At 37.2% G+C, this 19,833-nt stretch overlaps 1 protein-coding gene across 2 annotated transcripts; it reads right to left on the reverse strand.

Moving 5' to 3' along the window:
• Nucleotides 1-5,071: 5,071 nt before the first annotated feature.
• On the reverse strand, nt 5,072-16,628 carry LOC104605239 (uncharacterized). 2 transcript variants are annotated; one of them, XM_010269919.3, is made up of 8 exons: nt 16,281-16,628; nt 8,746-8,852; nt 7,880-7,944; nt 7,699-7,781; nt 7,438-7,546; nt 6,640-6,653; nt 5,539-5,640; nt 5,072-5,316 (listed from the first exon to the last, which is right to left on the reverse strand). In XM_010269919.3, the coding sequence occupies exons 1-8, from the start codon at nt 16,323-16,325 to the stop codon at nt 5,194-5,196; spliced, it is 648 nt and encodes a 215-aa protein (XP_010268221.1). In that variant the 5' UTR covers nt 16,326-16,628; the 3' UTR covers nt 5,072-5,193. The 2 variants fall into 2 exon arrangements, with proteins under 2 accessions (XP_010268221.1, XP_010268222.1); XM_010269920.2 differs by having other exon boundaries at nt 7,880-7,923; nt 16,281-16,618.
• Nucleotides 16,629-19,833: the final 3,205 nt, after the last annotated feature.

Consider the following 19,833-nt stretch of genomic DNA (forward strand, 5'->3'; position numbering starts at 1 on the left):
GGCTCTTGTGGGCTTACCATTCAAGCGAATGTCTACATACATCAGTCCCTTCGGCTTGAACTTCGATGCTCCTTGTGGGCTCGTCTTCTTCTTCATTGCATTGAGTCTTCGTAGAGCCCCCATTCTTGTCTCCCCTGGTTCCTTCTCCTCCTCGCTATGCTCATCATCACTAAGCTTTGCAAGCAAGGCATTGAGCTTCCCCCGACTAGGACAATCCTTAGTCCAATGCTTTCCCTCACAGATGAAGCATGGTGCCGGAGGTGTTCTCTTCACAAACTGGCCACCCCTGTATCCAGTGTCTCCTTCGGGTCTCCTGTAGAACTTAAAAGTGTTGGGTTTACTTGGCCCAGAGTCTCCCTTGGGCGCGTAGTAAGGTTTCCTATCACCTCCTGTCTTGCCTATGCCCTGATATGAGTTGGGTTTGGGGCTGTCTTTGCTTGGTCGCCTGTTGTCTACCAGTTGTTCAGCAATGGCCATCGCTGTGGCGAGGTCCTTCACACCTCGTCTCTGGAGTTCGAGCTCGGCCCATTGTTGTAGGCCGTCCATAAAGTTGAAGAGAAGGTCTTTGTCTGACATGTCCGTGATCTCGAGCGATAGTGCAGAGAACTCCTTCACGTACTCATGCAATGAGCCCGTGTGTTTTAGGTTCTTGAGCTTCCGATGGGCTTGATACTCCACGTTCTCTGGATAGAACTGGCGCTTTATCTCGCTCTTGAACACGGACCAAGTATTAATGGAGCATAATCCTCGCTCCGCATCGGCACATCTCCTGCGCCACCATAACATAGCAACATCAGTAAGATACATAACAACAGTGCCCACCTTGGCCGCCTCCTCGACGAGTTCGGCAGCAGTGAAATATTGTTCCATTTGCCACAGGAAGTTGTCAAGCTCCTGGGCATCGCGGGTCCCTGCATATGAGGTAGGCTCGCGGACTTTGATCTTTGGAGGGGCTGGAGCAGCAGGTGTGCTGGCTGTACTGGCCATCAACCTCTTCAGAAGGGTCACTTCGCCCTTCAAGTCTTCAAGCTGGATCTGTAGGCACTTCACCAGGTCTTCTAGTGGGTTATCTGGCCGGTTGGAGCTGTCACCGGACTGGTCCTCCAATCTTTCCACGACCGATGCTATGGTCTCAAGGTTGATTTGAAGCTCGTCCACACGGTCACGAGTTTCGCCAACCACTGCTTCACAGCGCATGATGCGCTTGTCCATGGTCGCAAGCCTATCAACTGACTTGTCACGCTTGCTATGCTTTGAGCTGACGCCTTTGTCCTTGGGAGAGCTATCTCTAGGCTCGTCCTCATCATAAACCCGTGAGATCCCTTCCTGGATCTCCTCTCGCGTGTCATGATTCTTCATCCGGCTGGTGTTGTTGCGGGGCACGAAAGGGACTCGTTGCGCTTGACAACCGCTAGTGTCAACGAGGCTCTGATATTAACTATCACGGGGCTAATCGACGGGGCCCCGTGCGGCGCTCGATTGGGGTCGAGAAAGCCTACAAATGCAAATAACAACACACAAAAGGAAACAAGAGTGCACACAAATTAGACAAAAGGCAACTTGTATTGCATTAATCAGTGGTAAGCACAAGCACACAGTACAGTGTCGAGGGGATCTCGTGCTTAACCTTTACACGCTTATGAGCTCACTCGACTACCTACCTCCCCTCAAAGAGTACGTTAAGCTTTTGGGGGAGTGACAAAATGATACATCAAAATATTGTACATTCATACTACTATTTACATAATTGCCATTGGCATACCCCCCTTACAAAAAGAGTACAATGACCCAACCCAAGACACTTAGATGGCGTGCTGATGGCGCTGATGGTGGCTGAACCGTCACATAATGGCGCCTAACTGTCAAATGTTTATCAACCACTTTTTCTCAGTTTTGAAGACAATTCAAGCAGACATTTATTTAATAAATAGAAGCCATATCAAACATCCCATATATATACATAACAAAACTAACCACTTCATATGGTCTCTCTTTTATTCCCTTCCTCAAACCCTATGTATCTAGCATCTCTCCCTTATTTCTTTCATAAGTTTCCCAATTTGCCACTTCAGCAGACCCTTTTCCCTTTTCCAATTGCCACCTTAGCAAGCCTCTCTCCCTTTCCCAACCCCACCTCAATCACTCAAGAACATTCATGATCAATCACAATTCTAAGTCATGATGTAGTAGGAAACTATCCAAAACTCCCATCCTTCATATTCCTTCCCATTCCCATTCCATCTATGGCCAAAGAAAGATTGAGAAGAGTGTGTATACTATCCCCTATAGTCTCCCCTGAGTTCGTATAGTATGTATACTCTCCCCTGCTTTTCAAAATTGAGAAGTTTTCCTACAGTCTCTCATAAGTTTGTATCAGTCTCCCCTATTTCCAAGAAGGTTGTTTTGGCCAATCCTAAGTTATTAATTCCCATGCATCGCTTTCGTATCATTTACATTGCTTTCTTTGAAGATCAAGAAGCTCCCAAGTACTTATTTTGAACCCATGAAAAAACTCTCTCAATCTTCATTTTAATAAATGCAAGGTGTATATCCATGGATTCAAGTCCCACGGACACTATGTTGTAGATACTCAAATAAGTGCCCACAACGCACCAACATCTAGACAGTTAACAGCCTAAAGATCTCACTTAGCACCCAAACCACAATGCACAATTACACTTGCAACATGACACACTGAATCATTGTCACGTTGCAAATATCGAGCTTACCTTAGGCTCAGTTTGGAAGGAGTACAAATACAAATGTGTACAGTACAAATACATACAAACTAAATGTGTACAGTACAAATATAAAATGTAATGCTTTGTACTCTACAAATTTATATTTGTACTCCTTCCAAACTGAGCCTTAGGCACTAGTGTCCAGGCGATTTAGTGCATCATTGAAGTAGTCCCTGCCTGCAATGACATGTTGACAAGGCAATGGAGCACAACAACACAACATATAGTCACAAACGTATGCAACAACTCATTATCTAAATGACATGGCATGCCACCATTTGGTAGCAGTGGTAGTTGTGAATAGATAGAAGCAAGCAACAACAAGTTGTGTTACTATCTAAATGACAAGTTGCTTGCTCTTCTTTTTCAAGTTCATTTAATTAATTTCAATTTTATTTACAAAGTTATTTTACAAACTTCCTCTCATCTTGTGTTACTACCATGACACATGATCTATTAATCCCTCCAATGTCCATGGTCACATTAAAGTGTTGCTTTAATGTTGATAATAGGGTATCTGATGACAAGAGAAGTCATATGACAAATGGAATTTTGAAATATGCATACCTCTCAAAGATTCACTAAATGCAAATGATAGACTACAAGATCGATGACGGCATGACACTTCATCCAACGGAACATAGAAAATTCAAGTGAATGAGATGAGACTTAAAGAGCCAATAATTGTACAAAATTTTTAGTATTATTATAAACTTTGAATTTTAATTTTATTCTCAAATTACAATGATTTTGTTTGAATTTTATTGTAAATTTTTATTTTTTTTATTTTATTACTTTTTTTCATTCCAATTTCATTGTATTTTTTTAATTTTGTTTTATTATTTCATATATGAACAATTGTATACATAAAAATTCATATGGAATAAATTGTAAGTTTTTTTTTCAAATTTGTTGTCCATTTTGTTAAGTTTTTTCTTCAAAATTTTATTCTTTTTTTTTTAATTTTTCCTTCATAAAAAAAATCATGTCGGGTTACCCTCCCCGCTTTGTTGTATCATATTGGCATGGTATGATAGAAGCAAACATCATGACAAAAATATGCCATGCAGGCCCATCATGGACAACATTTGGGGGTGATCATTTCAGCCTGGGCCCGGGCCCACATCAGGCCTACAAATTTTAGGGCCGGGTTTGGGCTTAATACTTCAAGCCTGTCCCAGGCCCATCCGAGCCCGCATATATTTAAATTTACACATTTTGTGTATAATGTATACATATGTATACATGTTAATTTACATTATATTATATATATTATATATAAATATTATATAATGACATGTATAATTTATATTATATGTAATATTTTATATTATATAATGTATAAAATAAGTTTATATGCATGTTATGTCATTTAATATATAGATATATAATGCTTTATATATGAGTGACATTGGCCCGGAATCAGGCCCGGCCCGGCCCAGCCCAGGCTTAAACTATAGACCTTATCATAAATGCAAATCCCAGCCCATGATCACCCCTAACCACATTACACCTATAGTTTGAAGGGGGGGGGGGGTGAAGTCTAATCATTCTAGTTGAAGTGACTCTTGTATCTCATGTGACAATGCATACTTCTCACCAATTTGTATTAATCAACCAAAAAGGAACATCTTTATTATGGTTGAGGGTACTTAAAAACTACATCAAAGGTATGAAAATGAATATTTTGTCTCCTTCTTTTGGTGGGTTGGAGGTGGCTCTTACATACACATCCATGGATCCCATGTAACTGTTGAATGTTGGGAAAAGACAATATGGAAAGGCCCATTTCTCCATTACTTTATTTGATTAAACCATAGTGAGAGACTGAGAATAGTTATCACTCGGATTCAACATTCATTTTCTGCAACTCAAAATCTTCTATTCTAGCCCTACAAGACAGTGTGGAAAGATTATGGTGAAACCAATGGCAACAAATTGAAATCTTTAGTTATTATTCCTTGTCATTTTTGTATGTAAAACAAATAAAGTTCTTACCCCCGAGTATTATAGATATGATCACAAATACTTTTAAATACGCATGCATTTCGATATGGACTTTATGGGTCATGACCATAGTGCTCAGAAAAAATTACGTGGGCGGAAAAGTGCAGAGTTCCAGCCCAAGTCCAGCGTGAACCAGTGTTTCCAACCTGGTTCTTTGCAAGCAAAAACATTTCACACTCTGCAAGCATACATGTACGGGAGGTATACCCATGAATTTAACATACATGTATGGAGATATTCCCAATGTGCGGCTGTACGCCATGTGCGCAGAATGTTTGCTAGTAGGAGATCTGGGCTCGTCAGTTCTTGTAAATTCAAAAAAATAAAAAAAACCAAAATTTGCACCTGTAAATTTACCTCAAAAAATCAATTTTCCGTTAACTAATGATTATTAAATAGTGTCATGTATTCTACGTATGTAACAAACCGTAAAAAGTTAACACTGCTAATTTTGCTTCTGAAGCTGAATTGTTGCATCAAAGCCAAATTCTTCGCCAGGTTCAAATGATGCTTCAAGCTCTTCAAAACTCTGATCAACTCTTAGATCCTTACCGACTTTCAAGCCTTCCTGTATACATTTGAACAAAATTTAGTTTTTTCTTGGAGGTAACCATACATTTTATAATGAGGGGGAAAACAAATTCCGATACTATACAACCTAGTGAATGTAAAAACGTGCATATGCTTTTAGTGGTCAATAAAATTGCAATTTGTTAATCAGAATTCAGAAGCATTCTATGCTAAATGGACTGAAAACTATAAAATCAGTATGAACTCCAATGCCACTAACCTTTTCTACATAATCAGAAATAGCAGAGTTGATTATCTTTTTAATTACTTGCATGTAAACTTTTGATGGTCCAAGGACATGCAAGAGTATGTCTTTAGGAATCTGCGGAACATGATGAAGAGAACATAATTAGCAAACATTACAGAATGGATGTAATCAAGAACTCCATTAAAATTTTCATATTCCACATCCACACTTTTGATACTGCTGGAAATGCTTTGGTCAGAAGATACTAGGAATGGACATATTTCTATAGAGATACTCTATAAAGCTGAGTAAGATGCTAATCAAATATTTATATTTCTTCCTATCATATGGACAGCTTTGCTCTGTGGCAACATTAGTGATACATGTGCTTGTCCACATTATTTCATACATGTAACGAGAACACTTCCAGCAACAAGAGGTTGTCTGCAACCTTGGGAAGTCTAAATTACAAACATCTGTAAAGTTTATTTCATACATCTGTGAGATATAAATGAAACACGTCTTATTCATGTAAATGAGCAATATGAAAAGAATATGTTTACAATGAGCTAATTACATATATTAATAAAAAAAGATAATTACATCGAATTATATCAATGTCATATAGATCACAGTGAAAGCAACATACATGCTAAGTCAAGTTTTTGTCTGAAATGTCTGCCTGTTTCTGAATTCTAATATGAAATGGTGTCAAATATTTAAAGAATAAAAAGGAGCAACCTTCTAATTTTATAGCTAAAACAAGCTTGACTTAACTAAATATTGACTTCTAGAAAGAATACTCTCTACTACCTAGGGAATTTGCAATCAAATCAGATGTTTGAGATCAACAATAAACACAACATAAAAATCTGCTTTTCAGGTATCTTAGAGTTGGTAAAGAGAGCATGTCTAAAGCAAAGATCATGTATTTCATATGTACATGCTTTTCAGCCAGAAAAAAATGAATATAACATGTTTGATGTATAAAATTGGCTCATACAACTTTATCTCAAGCAATGGTTCACATCCAACCAACATTTTCACTAGAAAAAAAAAAGGAAAAGAATAAAAAAAGATCCAGTCAACATGCATAACATGATAGAAATAAATGATATGGAAGGGAAAACTTACATCGGGAGTTTTTCCTGATAGAGCACAAGTTGTTCGCCATAACAAAATTAGAAGTAATCAAGTAGAAAAAAAAATATATTAGTATTCATGTTGCATCACTGGGAAATGGCCTTCATTCATGTTGAACCATTGTATTCAAATACAAGGAATTAAGTGAACAATTTTAAGAAGCCTCCATAGATGGAAAATTGATCATTATCAAAAACAAAGGAGTTAAACTACCAACAGCAAAGAAACAAATTCTAGAAACAGAAAAGATAAGGAGAGAGTCTAGATAAATGATGAATGCAGCCCAGGTTATCTGCTTAGGCAGTGAAGCCCACTCTATCAGAACATTGATAGCCCTAGAAGAAACCAGTAAGCAAGGATGCCTACAGCATGAATTTGGTACACATTGAGCTTAACCTGAATCTTATCCAAACTCGCCCAACCCATGAATAGGTGGGCCAGGTCAGAGCATAGAGTAGGGCAATATAAGAGAGAGGGAAGTATTCTTAGAGAGAATAAATAAAATAGGGAAAAAAGACAGTAACACATGAAATATATGGCATGGCAATCTAGGAATGGAATATGTCATGAACCCACTCTTGGTTGAAACTCCATAACCCAAGACCACCCCTAACCCAGTAAAGGATACACTGAACAGTCCCAATGGGGGCAGGGCAGGGCAAGTTCTCCAATCTACCTTCCCCAACCCACAAAACTTTTAGCTACCCCAAGATCATAACTGATAGTCCGTCATTTTGTGGGAAACAAGAAATTATATTAGAAATTATCTATTAGGTTTGAAAATTCTACCTCCTTTGACTCTCCGGAATCCTGGAATAGGCTGTGCAGCAGCAACCATCTTGGAGAAAACATCATCAAAAATAGCTTGTGTTTTGGCTCCAGATACATCTATTCTCATCTGGTTGACATGTCACTTTAGGTTTAGAATTTATTACATCTTTCTTGTTCTTTCTAGATTGGAATTCAATCTTATCCTAATATCTTTTGCATTCAATAAACTACAAGTATTTAATTTGAAATAAGGACCAAGAAATGGAAATCCCTTCTTACCTTAATCTCTCTAGCATTGGTATTAGTAGCAGAGATTGAAAAATCATCAAACAGAGAAGTAGAAATGCCAGCATCTTCTAAATCTAAATTAAGAAGGAAAGAGAAAGATAAGAAGACAGTAGTAGCACCTCTTTAATTATTCTAAAGCTGATTGGAGGAGTGAAAATTCAAGTGGTTATACCTGGAGATACAACACAAGCAGTGGGAAAAGATCTGTGACTTGTCCTGTAAAATGGAAGTAAATATCTGATACCACATCAGGCATATCATGAATTTCAAAACGCATATAATAAAATCCAAATCAATACTAGGAAACATAAGAAGTTCATCATACTCAATTAAGAACCAAGTCAACTGAAAGTAAGAAAGTAACTTTACACTTGCAAAAGTACAAGTATGTAACCAGATACTTGAGTTTACATAAGATAATTAGTCTATTACTATTTACTAGTTAACTTCAATTTATCAGAGGGTTCATAATATACCTAATAAACAATTCTAGTGTGATAACACTAGATGCCTAAATTGAATGATCAACTAAGATTCAACACAAAAGTCTCATAAATTGAATTACTTTTGAGTACTAAAAGCTTGATTTACAAAATCATTCATAAAAGCTTATAGTCATGTTCATGGAGGGCAACCTTGCTAGAAGACATCTAGTACCATCATATTGATTGGAAAAATAAACATCAAAAGGGTAAATGCAATCAGTATTTAGTAACTAGAAAAAAAAGGAAAAAGAACTAAAGCTTTGTTACCAATATGAAAATCTAGATAACCCTCTTTCAAGTAAATGAGTGAACTCAAAAGCAAGGTCCTTCCCAGACTACCTTTAATTTGGTACTAGGATTTCACTCTACTCTACTTGGTGACAATTGATGCATTTGATATAAAACAGAAGAATCAATGAACAATCCCCTCAGAGCTTTTAGGACTTCAACTTAGTGCTAAGCAAAACCAAGTCAAATTTGAACTTCTGGATTGATCAGAACTACATTTTGTTTTCATCTGTTAATATGCCCAACAAAGCTTAGTGACTTTCACCTTGCAAAAGATTCTCGTTTACTAGTTCTCATCCAAAGGGAGCAATATGTTCTTTGGGGGGAAATTTCTGGAATGTAGATATCAACTGTTTTCTTGTAACCTATTGTCTGCACCAAAATCATGATAGCTTTATTACTCATCTTATAGAAGCAATTCACTTGAAGATTCTATTATTGGTGATTTTAAAGGATGCATAAAAAAAAATACATTTTTATAGTCTTGATAGAAATATATGAATGATACAATAATATCTCTTGTTGGTAAAGATAGAAGGACCATAAATAGGTTCAAGGACAATTACCAAAAAAAGAAGGTTCAAGGACATGGCCTAAATTCTAAGAAATTCTAGAAGCATCATTTCATAAACCAAACTAACTATTACTATACACCTCAAAGAACCATTTAATGTAAAAGAAAAAAAGAAACAAGAAAGAAAGAATGTAAATACACACACAAAACAAAAGTGGTCATTGAGGTGGGATTTAGGCACATTGAGGTAGAAGGGGACTCAAAAGTGGTTGAGGCTGAATTAAAATGGGTCAGAAGGAGTGCAAACGGGCTAGCTGATTCTCTTGCCAAACAAGGGGCACTGAGGCAGCAATTATTTTGGGCTACATTGTAATCTGGGACAGGTAAGTGTACTTAAATGGGAATAACATTCCCAACAACAAATTGTAAACTGCTTCAACAATAACCTTAAATAAAGTACATGTTTACTGATCAAAAAGACACACACACACAAAAACAAAAAAACAAAAACAAAACAAAACTCAAAAAGCATCACTAAAGAACCAGGAAATAAATGAAATAACAAGAGATAATATGATTGATTAAAATCATGTTTCCATGGTGGAAAAGATGAAATGAACACATGGATTCTGGGAAAGGCCATCTCTTGTAGATTTTGGAAGAAAAAAAATATCCTTTTTTCTTTTTCTTTTTTTTTGACCAGTAACAAAGATCAAATTTATTGATTATTTGAACAAATATACAAAGAAAAATAGGAAAAGAGGGACAGCAATTGCTGTCAATATTACAATAAGCATCAGATTCACTGATCGAAAAAAAAATAAGCATCAGATTCCCCCTGGAATCTCTCCCCTTCCACTGTTTCATCCACTATCAAGCCTAGAATCTGTTTTAACTCTCCTTATTAGTGGAAATCTTCGAAACCAAGATCTCCGACTCTAAACCTGACTATGACTTTATCATTACCCTCAACTACTCACCCACCAAGTTTTAAGCCAAGATTTCCCATTTTATCCCTCAAACAAAAAAGATTCCAATTCAGCCATTCTCACTGCCCACAACCCTTCAAATCAGAAACCTCTCCTATGGTCTGATTTTCAAGGTCACCAACCCTATCATCACCTTCCTAAGACTATTAACTACCTGCTACCAAATGTCAACTTAAAACACCCCATTTTACTCCTTTGTTAAAGAAGATTTTATTTCAGCCATTTTCATTGGTTGCTACCCTTGAAAACCAGAAACCTCCCCAGGGCCTGACTCCTGAGACCTCCCATTTTACTCCTTCCATTATTTCCAGAGAGCATTAACCACCCAGTCACCAGTTTTCAACTCCTAATTTCCCGTTTCACCCCTCCAACAAGAAGAAAATTTTCAATTTACCTCTCCTCATTGGCTATAGCCCTTCAAACTCAAAACCTCCCTTTTAGTCTGGCATCTAGGCCAACCAAACCCCATCACCTTTCTGAAACCATCTGGAATTCGCTTTTCAAATTTTATCCCCCAAATCCCCATCTTACCCTTCCATCAAGAAGGATTCCAATTGACTTGATCTCGTACCCCCAGATGCTAGACGCTCATTTTTCCTAACACAATGCCTCTAGCACAACTAACAACTACAAACAACATGGCCCCACTTAGACCTTCATCCTAGAAATTTTCAAATAAAAATACCCTTCCTCCCCCCCCAAAGGGCCATGGATTCCCTTTCAAGGAATCCTATTGGTCCATCCTAACATCAAGATTACACCCTAACTCTTATAGGTTTAAACTTGGGCCGTTGGATCACACTCTTGAAGCCCTCCTTAAATCCTAGACATCCCTTACCCATTGCCTTTTTCCTTTTCTCTCAAAATACCCTAAAGCCCCTTGTTTGCAAGCCCTCCTAATCTTTTAATATTGCAAAATACCCCTAAAACACCTAGAAAACCCTAGCCCTTAGATGGGCACCCCTAAAACCTCCACCCTTGGATTAAGAGCTCCCTCTTGAAAGCCCTAGTTCGCCCTTACCTCTTTGGGCAATTTCCAGCCTTAGCCTCCCTCTCCAAGGACCAAATTCAAGACGGAAGGCTTTGGGTTTTCAAAGAGAAGAGAAGAGGAGTGGTTCAAATAGAGAGAAAGGAGGGAGAAAGAAAGAAAGATAAGAGAGTAGGTTGAGAGAACTGATAAAGAGAAAGGAGAACAAAAGGAGATGTAGGGAGAAAGCTAGAAGAGAAAGAGGGTTTAGTTTAGGAAGAACAAAGGAGTTTGGCTTCATTTTAGAGTTCGTTCTTCCCCTCTTTCAGTCATCATTCTGCTGTATCCCATCCCCCCCCCCCCCCTACACAGACAAAAAAAAAAAAAGGAGATCTCTCAATCACTTTGCTTGTGTTAGTCCCTTCCACTTTGCTTGTTTCTTTTTCGTGAAGTCTCCCATTGCTTTGAACCTTCTTGTGAGGTCCAATTTGGGGACTGCACACTTCAATGTGCTCACTAATAGAAGGCCTAGGTGGGGAATAAAAAAAAGGATTGAGAGGAGATCTCTCAACCACTTTGCTTCTCCCTAGGAATTTCAAAAGAAGCATAGCTGGTAGGAGGCCCTCTTTGAATAAAAAAGAGAATAAGAGGATATCTCGATTTCTCTTTGCTTCAAGGAGGATTTCTGAAAGGAATTATGGAGTGAGGTCCCAATGGATTTACACCTTCACAATGTAGAGGGTTTCAACAATTGGATGCTGAAATGTGGCAAATCTCGAGATTAGACATTTAATTTTGCGTTTGGGAACGGTACTACATCAAATACGGGATAGGGGTGCCTCACACCTTCCCTCTCTCCCCCTTGAAGTGTATCTAGGTTGGCCTACATTGACATTAGAGTTATTTTTTGTCTTCTTGAACATGGGAAGCCCATCACTCCCATGTTTATCACTTTGAAGGGTGGCAGCTCTTTTCATTTTCAGCCATGAAGTGAGCCCCAATAATTTGGATGCTCACAATAGGGATCAGTTATATTGGGCTAAGTTCTAGTTAGTTTTTTTTTAATGTTTTCCTAAAGAGGTGAATCTCGCACCTCTTCTTGGGGTGCAACGTAATGATGTATATATTGGCTCTCTAATAAAATTGTAGTTACTTATAAAAAAAAAGGATAACAGATCAACTTAGTCAAACAAAAACTATAGATGGTTAAAAGGATATACCAATAAGTGATGCACAGTAAAGAAAAATAGCAATACACATAAAAAGAGACAACACAAGAAGAGGTTGTAAACCTAGGAATGGGCAAAAGGACAAAAAGATCAAATAGTAGGTACTGGAAAGAAACAAAAAAAAAAGGTTGAACCTGTGCTAGAATATATCATAAATCAAATTGACCTCCAAAGAACTATAAAAGTAACAGTAGAATGGGAACAAGGTTGAAAACACATAACCCTCCACCCCCCACCCCCAAGCAAACAGCAAAAAGCAAATAAATAATGGACATATAAGGGAAGGAATATATAAACTGATCTTTAAACAGAATGGAATCAAATGATTCAGAGGTACAACCTCAGTTATCCTGGTTGAGCCTTTTTTTTTTTTGCCTTTTGTCAATCCCAGGTGGTCAACCTTAGCAAGATTCACTCTTGTGGCCATGGCCTCCTTCAGAATCTTTTCTTGGGGAAGACAAGAAAGCTTCTAGAATAGATGCTTCCCCTCCTTTTGCAGGACCTCTAAAGGAACTCTTTGGTAATCAGTGCTCAAGGAGGCATTTCTTGCCAAGCCTTGGGACCATCTTGGAGCTCTTCTTTTTTCTTGCTAATGGGCCTGACAGTAACAGGAGGAAACTGTCTTTCCTAGGACTAATATGTAGAAAGGAATAATGAAGCTCTCTGCCCAGCAGATGAGAATGTCAAGAAAGATATCTGGAGGTAAAAATAATGCCTTGGTGCATTACTTCCAGGTTCCAAAACCTACAATGGATGCTATAAAATGATTGAAAGGATACACATGGAACCTTGCTGGTTTCCACATAAAGGAGAGTAAAGATTTTATATTTGACTTTGGCTTTACTGAGGATATGCAAAAGGTATTGAGTTTAATTACGATTGTTTCTGGTGTTCTTTGAGTAGAAAGTAAAAAGATGGGCTCCCCCACAGGATGTGGTAAGTCTATTCAGCCCCTCCTTCCTGAGGCAATAGAAGAAAAGAGGAAAGTGCTTATAGAAGGCAGCAAGAGCTTCTGTGGTTTGGACTATATGGGAGGAAAGAAACCAAAGAATATTCTCTGGAAAAAGTAAATCAAAGGAGGAAGTCATTGAAACCCTAAAAATCAGAACTGCACATTGGGTGATGACCATGGATCTATTCAAAAACTTCTCCACGAATGAGATTCTCAGAAGCGGGACTGAAATAGCACAGACAGATGCTCCTAAAGAAGTTGTGAGAGTGGAGTGGAAGCCACCTGCACTGAACAAATTAAAACTAAACTTTGATGGGAGCTCCTTTGGCCACCCGGGAAGGGCAGGTATAGGAGGTGTTATTAGAAATCATCTAGGTGAAGTTGTGGCACTCTTCTCAGGACCAATAGGTTTTGGTGACTCAATACAGGCTGAATCATTGGCTCTACTTCAAGGCTTAAAGATGGCTGAGCAGATTGGTACAACAAACTTAGAAATAGGAGACTCACTGCTGGTCATTTCTTGGGCTAAAAACATTACATCAGCACCTTAGAAGCTCAAATTTAAATACAGAGAAATTGACATAATTGCAAGGAAGTTCAACACTCAGTTTGACTGGATCAAAAGGACTGCAAATGGGTTGGCGGACACTTTAGCAAAACAGGGGGCAAATAGATCTACCTTGTACTGGGCAGAACTGTAAATGCTTTGTAGTGTTTGCAGATTGGGTTAATGCTTTCTGCAACCTATATCTATTGTATTTCAATATTTCTCTGTTATTAATAAAATCTTTTTGCTGATAAAAAAAAAGTAAAAAGAGAAGATTTTGAAATATATGGAAGCAGGTTATTCTTAGATACTAGTTTTTTTTTTCTTTTTTTTTCCTGCATCACTCTGGAAGCAAGAAGACAAAGATGTACATGAAACAATGAATTTGGTACATCTGCCTCTAGTTCTCCACAAATTTGACAATCCACTGGTTCATGCTACACTTTAGTGATGATGGGGATGATGATGATGATGATATGGTTACTTTAAGAAAAATAATTTATTTTCTGAGTTCTGTTCTGCTTTGTTTTGGTGCCATAAATTTTATTTCTTAGCTTGATGAAATTAAGTGGACCATTGATAATCTTGAATGTAACAATGTCACATCATTTTTTGATAAGTAACAAGTAACAATCTCATTAACATAAACAGAATGTGTACACATTAGGATCCCAAGGAGACATAAAAGTATTTGCCTCTCAACAAAACAACTAATTACAAAGCAGCCTAGTACAACTGTCCCCTTTTGATTTGCCTCTCAACTAAACAACTAATTACAAAGCAGCCTAGTACAACTGTCCCCTTTTGATCCCTTGTTGGCTAACGAATCAGCCAAATTATTTGCACCCCTTGGAACCCAATGTAGTCTTACAGGCATATCCCTTGTTAACCATTTGATCTTCTTTATAACATCTCTATGAGTCCATACTGCTTCCATTTCATCCTTCAGCCAACCAGCCACCACTTGAGAGTCCCCTTCAATAACCAGCCATTCTATGATCATCTCTTTCGCTTTTGAACCCCTTGTAGGACAGCAAACAGTTCAGCTCTAGTTGAATCTCCAGGTCCAACATGACCTGAAAACAAAGCTACTATATTCCCATCTTTGTCCCTAAAAACTCCCCCAACCCACAAGGGGCCTGATTTGGCAAAACTGTTACCATCAAAGTTAGCTTTATGAAACTCTCTTCAGATGGAACTATCAGATATTTCACAAAAGAGATTCTCAGGTAAGACCTACGTGAAGGAAGACAAATTCATGGGAGCACACCTGACTAATGGGATGTGACTATCATCCATGTAAGCCCTAGATAGTGTAATTGAAATCCTTGTACCATCTTGGTTTAGCTCTTATAACCAACATATATGTCATTATGTCCAAATAAGGTGGGAGGCCATGGAAGAGTCCTCAAAGATATGTTGTAGCCTTTGCAAAAACGTATTAAAACCTCTCAATTAAATGGATGAATTGATGGGGTGGTTTAGAGCAGTTTTAAAAGCCAAGAACATAATTTTTCAAAACTTCTCCATATGCAAGTAACCCACTAGTATTATGGAGTTATGCATCTTGCAAGGCCCTCAACTTGATAGAAAAATTTTCTGAGAATGCAATGAAGTTCATCAAATTCTTATCAATTTCGAATTATCACTTTTCCTTCTCAAGAGTTCCCTCTAGGTTTGTAAATCCAATATAAGTTCATGCTAGGGAAACAATTAAACAAAAGGATGTCAACTTTTTTCTTTGTTTCTAGTCTTAACTCTTAATGCATTGTCAAAAATAAACTAAATTCCACGGCCTCGGTTAGGGGTGGCCACGAGCCGAGATTTTCATGAGCTATTATTCAAGCTCGGCTCGAAGCTCGGTTTAGCTCGAGCTTGATATATAGGCTTGTTTGCTAATCAAGCCGAGCTCGAGCCCAATGAAGCTCAGTTCGGGAGCCTAGTAATAATAAATAAAAAATACATACACATAAATATAAATATATATAATAAGTAATTTTTTATATAAATAATAATATTTTTATTTTTTATGTATAATAGTAAATAATTTTTAATTTTTTGTATGTAAAATAAAAAAAATATATGTATACTTTTTATTTTTTAGAAAAAAAATTGGCTTGCAGTCGAACTCGAGTTCAAGTTTGTAGTTCGAATCGAGAGCTCGAGCTCGAGCCCGAGCCTAAACACAGTTTCAGCGAGCCGAACTGGAATAGCTACCTATTCGGTTCGACTCGGCTCGAATTCACCCCTAAAAGAAGAAAAGAATTACACTCCAAATGAAGTAACGAAATCCACAAATCACACAAACAAATTAATACTTCAGGTAGTAACCAGTCAGACGAGACGAACACAACCAAGAGAAAGGAAGTAAGTTCTTGTCAGACAATAAAATAGAGGGAGAATGTTTATAGCTCTGCAGTGGAAATAAAAAATACGCATTGGGCAAATCCGTACTTCTCCGTAAAATAGAAGAAAGAAGAAAAACTTCAAGCAACAAATTCAGAACCACAAGAGTGCCCATAGAGGTTGCCGTTAGAATCCTTATCTGAGTAATCACCATATAATCAGGATACTTGGTTTTTGAGTTCAGAGCATGACTTACCTTAGGATTTAAACCCATGGAGAAAATCTTAACGGCTAACTCCATTTGTTCTATCCGAAACTCTGGTAGGCTGTAGGCAAAGAACGCAGAGAGAATCTTTTTCTATGAACTACTCACCATCATACCTTCCATAATGCCCTTCGTTTCTCAGAAAATTGCAAGTAGCGTTGGACTCGAAGGGATTTTCTCTTCGAGTCTAGTAACATTTATGCTGAATTGGTACTTGCAATCGGCTGAATGACGAATTGGAATCTGCTCCTCACAGCCATATCCCACTTTGTTTCTTTTAGAGAAAAGTTTCTACTAAAAGAGGTATGAACATTGACCTTTCTTGTGGATTATATCTAATTCTGACTAGGGCTGTTCACTTGTCAAAAAAAGAACCGACCAAATTGATTCAATTCGAACTAACTGAACAGTTTTCAAATAACCTGGTTTAGAAATAAGCATTATCTGACTGAACAGTTCAATTGTAGTTTATAAATTTGCAAATTAAAATAAAATCGAACCAAATCTAGTATAGGTTAATAATGCATGTGACCTTAGCTAAATCATTCTCATGTCTCAATTCTCATTTTTCAATATATTGGTATTAGTGAACTTTTCTTTCTTTTGAATTCTGAATGCAGAAAATGTTGTTCTAAATTCTGAAAACTATCAAATATCAATTTTGACCCATATATGATAGTTTTTGTTTGTCTTTTTGGGAGTACCATTGGAAAGCAAAAAGTTGTATGATTGCACTTTAAGAGATAAAATATAAGAAGAAATGAACAACCAATTTTCTCTTAAAGTTAAAAGATTACTTTTAAAAGATAAGAGTTAAGAGGAAACGAATAAGCCTAAAAGTGAGAAGTGATTTGACCCCGAGTCCATAGGCATAATTATTCTCTCTATCAACAGTCAAACCTATTAGTTGTTCTTTCTCATATCTCATATTAATTCTTGATTTACCTTTAAAAATGATGATGATGATAATAATAATAATAATAATAATAATAATAATAATAATAATAATAATAATGTTTTGAGAGAGTGTGTGTATGAGATTAATAATTAAACAATACTTAATTATAAAGCAATAAAATTAGGTTTTTTTATGGGTGTATATGTTGTACTCTCTACTCATTGTCTAAACTATTAACAATAAATAAAATATTGTAAAAACTATATTGCACTCCACCTCAAAATTATAAATTTCACTGCAGACCTATAACAATTCAAAATTCAAAATATCCCCACCTATAACACTAATTAAGGGAAGATGATAATCCATCATATGGATGGACGAATCATACAAGATGGTTGGGTGAAATTTCAAAAATTTTTCTTTAACCTTGTGGAAATCATATTCACTGTTTTAGAAAAACTACATTTTTTTAGGATCGATCTTGCATTGAAACTAGACCAGATTTTAAACCAAACAAGAGAGAGATGTATACTTGATACGGATTCCAAAAATGTAGCTCCCAAGGCGGTATTTCACGCCCAAATCAAATCCCAAAATCAGTTTCCATTAAAGATGACATAGCTTGAAGTGAAGCCGATTCAACAACGTAGTTTTTAGCAAAATTGCAGTCCAACACCTTGGATCGAACTGGGGAGGTGAGTATGATTTTTCTCTGTATTTTTCTTGCAAAAATACAAAGAAAGAACTTATCAAGATCAATCCCAAATACGGAGATCGAACTAGGGTTTCTTGGGCGGCAAGAGGAGAAGAGAGAGAGAGAGAGAGAGAGAGAGAGAGAGAATGTAAAGTTATCTAGAGTAGTTCAATCTCTTCTTCTTTTATCCTTTATGAAGCACCACTCCTAATCGAATTAAAAAGTTTATCCAAATCTTTATTTGGATCTGGACTCTATCAAGAGATAGGTCTTATCCTCTTAAGAGAATGGGTGCTCCATACCCATATTCTCCTACGCCACACGACAACTTGAGCAGTCATGTGACATCTTGATTAATCATATTAATCATGAGCTTTAGGCCCATTAGCTAAGTGGCTCACAACCCAAGAGTGTTGTTGACTCATTTAGGTTTGATTTGTATGAAGTGGGACCCCATAATGACCTCATATAAACCCACATAGGTTCAGCCCAACCTGTGTGAAAAGGCTTGGTCGAATTCACTACCAAATGCAGTGAACCCCTGAGCTCATCATTATGGGCTCAAAGTGGGCCCAACATTTACAGATAAATGATCATTGAATCCAGCCATCCTATGAAGCCCCAAGGATAATGGACTTAAGTAAGATATAGTCCATCAGGTAACTAGCCCTCAATGGTCTCTTACACTTAACCTCTCAACCCTCAACAATCAAACATTGCCCGACAGGGAAAACCTCTTCCTTAACTACAAGGTACAATGTCACACTCTTTGCTCAGATGGGTCCTATGAATTAAAACCTTTCCACAAACACTTGTCTTAAAATATAATATATATACATATATTATAAATATATTTTTCAAAACCAAATCTCAAACATAGTTGAAATCCACTGCCGGGAGTTTAGGTTTCCATTAGAGAGTGTAGTCCCAATCATTCACTTTGTCCGACAAAGGGATCGATCATATCACTATGATCACCCACTTAAGTGAAGTCTCAAATTGCCCCAACATACCCACGTTTAGATCCCCAAATGATTTCACTTATTGGCATATCAAATATAGCCCGATCCGACACCCAATGCAATACAATAATCAAGTGTAGGGGTTATGTGTAACTTTCCAGTTTTCCCATCAGTCCCCAGGGGTTAGGGCATAATTGAAAAATGGTCCAAGTTCAGCGCTTCGATCAAACACACACTACATGTGCTTTGCATCTAACCCTAACAGTTGCTCCAACTTCTTTGGCAGCACATTAGTGTTAGCTTTGGCAAGATAAACTCCCCAAGTCTATCAAATAGTTGAGAACATTCTAAACTAACACAAGTCTCATAAGTGTCCAATTTAAAGTATAATTTTACAAAAACATATCAATGAAAACATGAAACAATAATATACTTTTATTGATTTATAATAAATGTATTTGTACATCAATCTGATTGGAGCTAAGGGCATACAATGTCTAACACCAATACCCGCTTGTGTATTGCCATCAATTCCGAGTTGACACCTACCCCAATTGTATGGTAGAGCTAAGATTTATTGGGGTGGACTGAACAATAAAAACCCCTAAAATATTTAGTTATTTACTATAAAGAAGATATTTTGAAGTCTAAACAGGTCAATTTACTTGCATTGTGGGCCCAAATCAAATCAAGACCAAGGTAAAGAGTTACTCGGTTTGGGATAAACCGATCAAACCGGCAAACTGATACATCCTATAATATTTTGGTTCTTGTTCTATTTTGGTTAGCGTTGGTTGATGTAATAGTCAACCCGAGATGTTCGATTCAATTGGCAAAATTGTGTACAACCAAAACGAATCGAACCGATCTATGTACAACCCTAATTCTGTCTACAAAATTGAGGATCATATTTTTATGACATATCCTTTTATCTTTCAATGTTGGATTCTTGTTGATCAATTGAATATTAGTTCAAAACTTGAGAAA

The sequence above is a fragment of the Nelumbo nucifera genome, chromosome 1 (assembly GCF_055504915.1).
Source record: "Nelumbo nucifera cultivar China Antique chromosome 1, China Antique-T2T, whole genome shotgun sequence".
NCBI lineage: Eukaryota > Viridiplantae > Streptophyta > Magnoliopsida > Proteales > Nelumbonaceae > Nelumbo > Nelumbo nucifera.

Excerpts from the sequence above, each read along its gene's own strand:
- LOC104605239 (XM_010269919.3), bottom strand. The coding sequence starts at position 16,325 with ATGGAGTTAGCCGTTAAGATTTTCTCCATGGGTTTAAATCCTAAG. Across the intron at positions 7,547-7,698 it reads CCAATGCTAGAGAGATTAAG|ATGAGAATAGATGTATCTGG; the intron begins GTAAGAAGGGAT and ends CATGTCAACCAG. Across the intron at positions 5,317-5,538 it reads TTTCTGATTATGTAGAAAAG|GAAGGCTTGAAAGTCGGTAA; the intron begins GTTAGTGGCATT and ends AAATGTATACAG.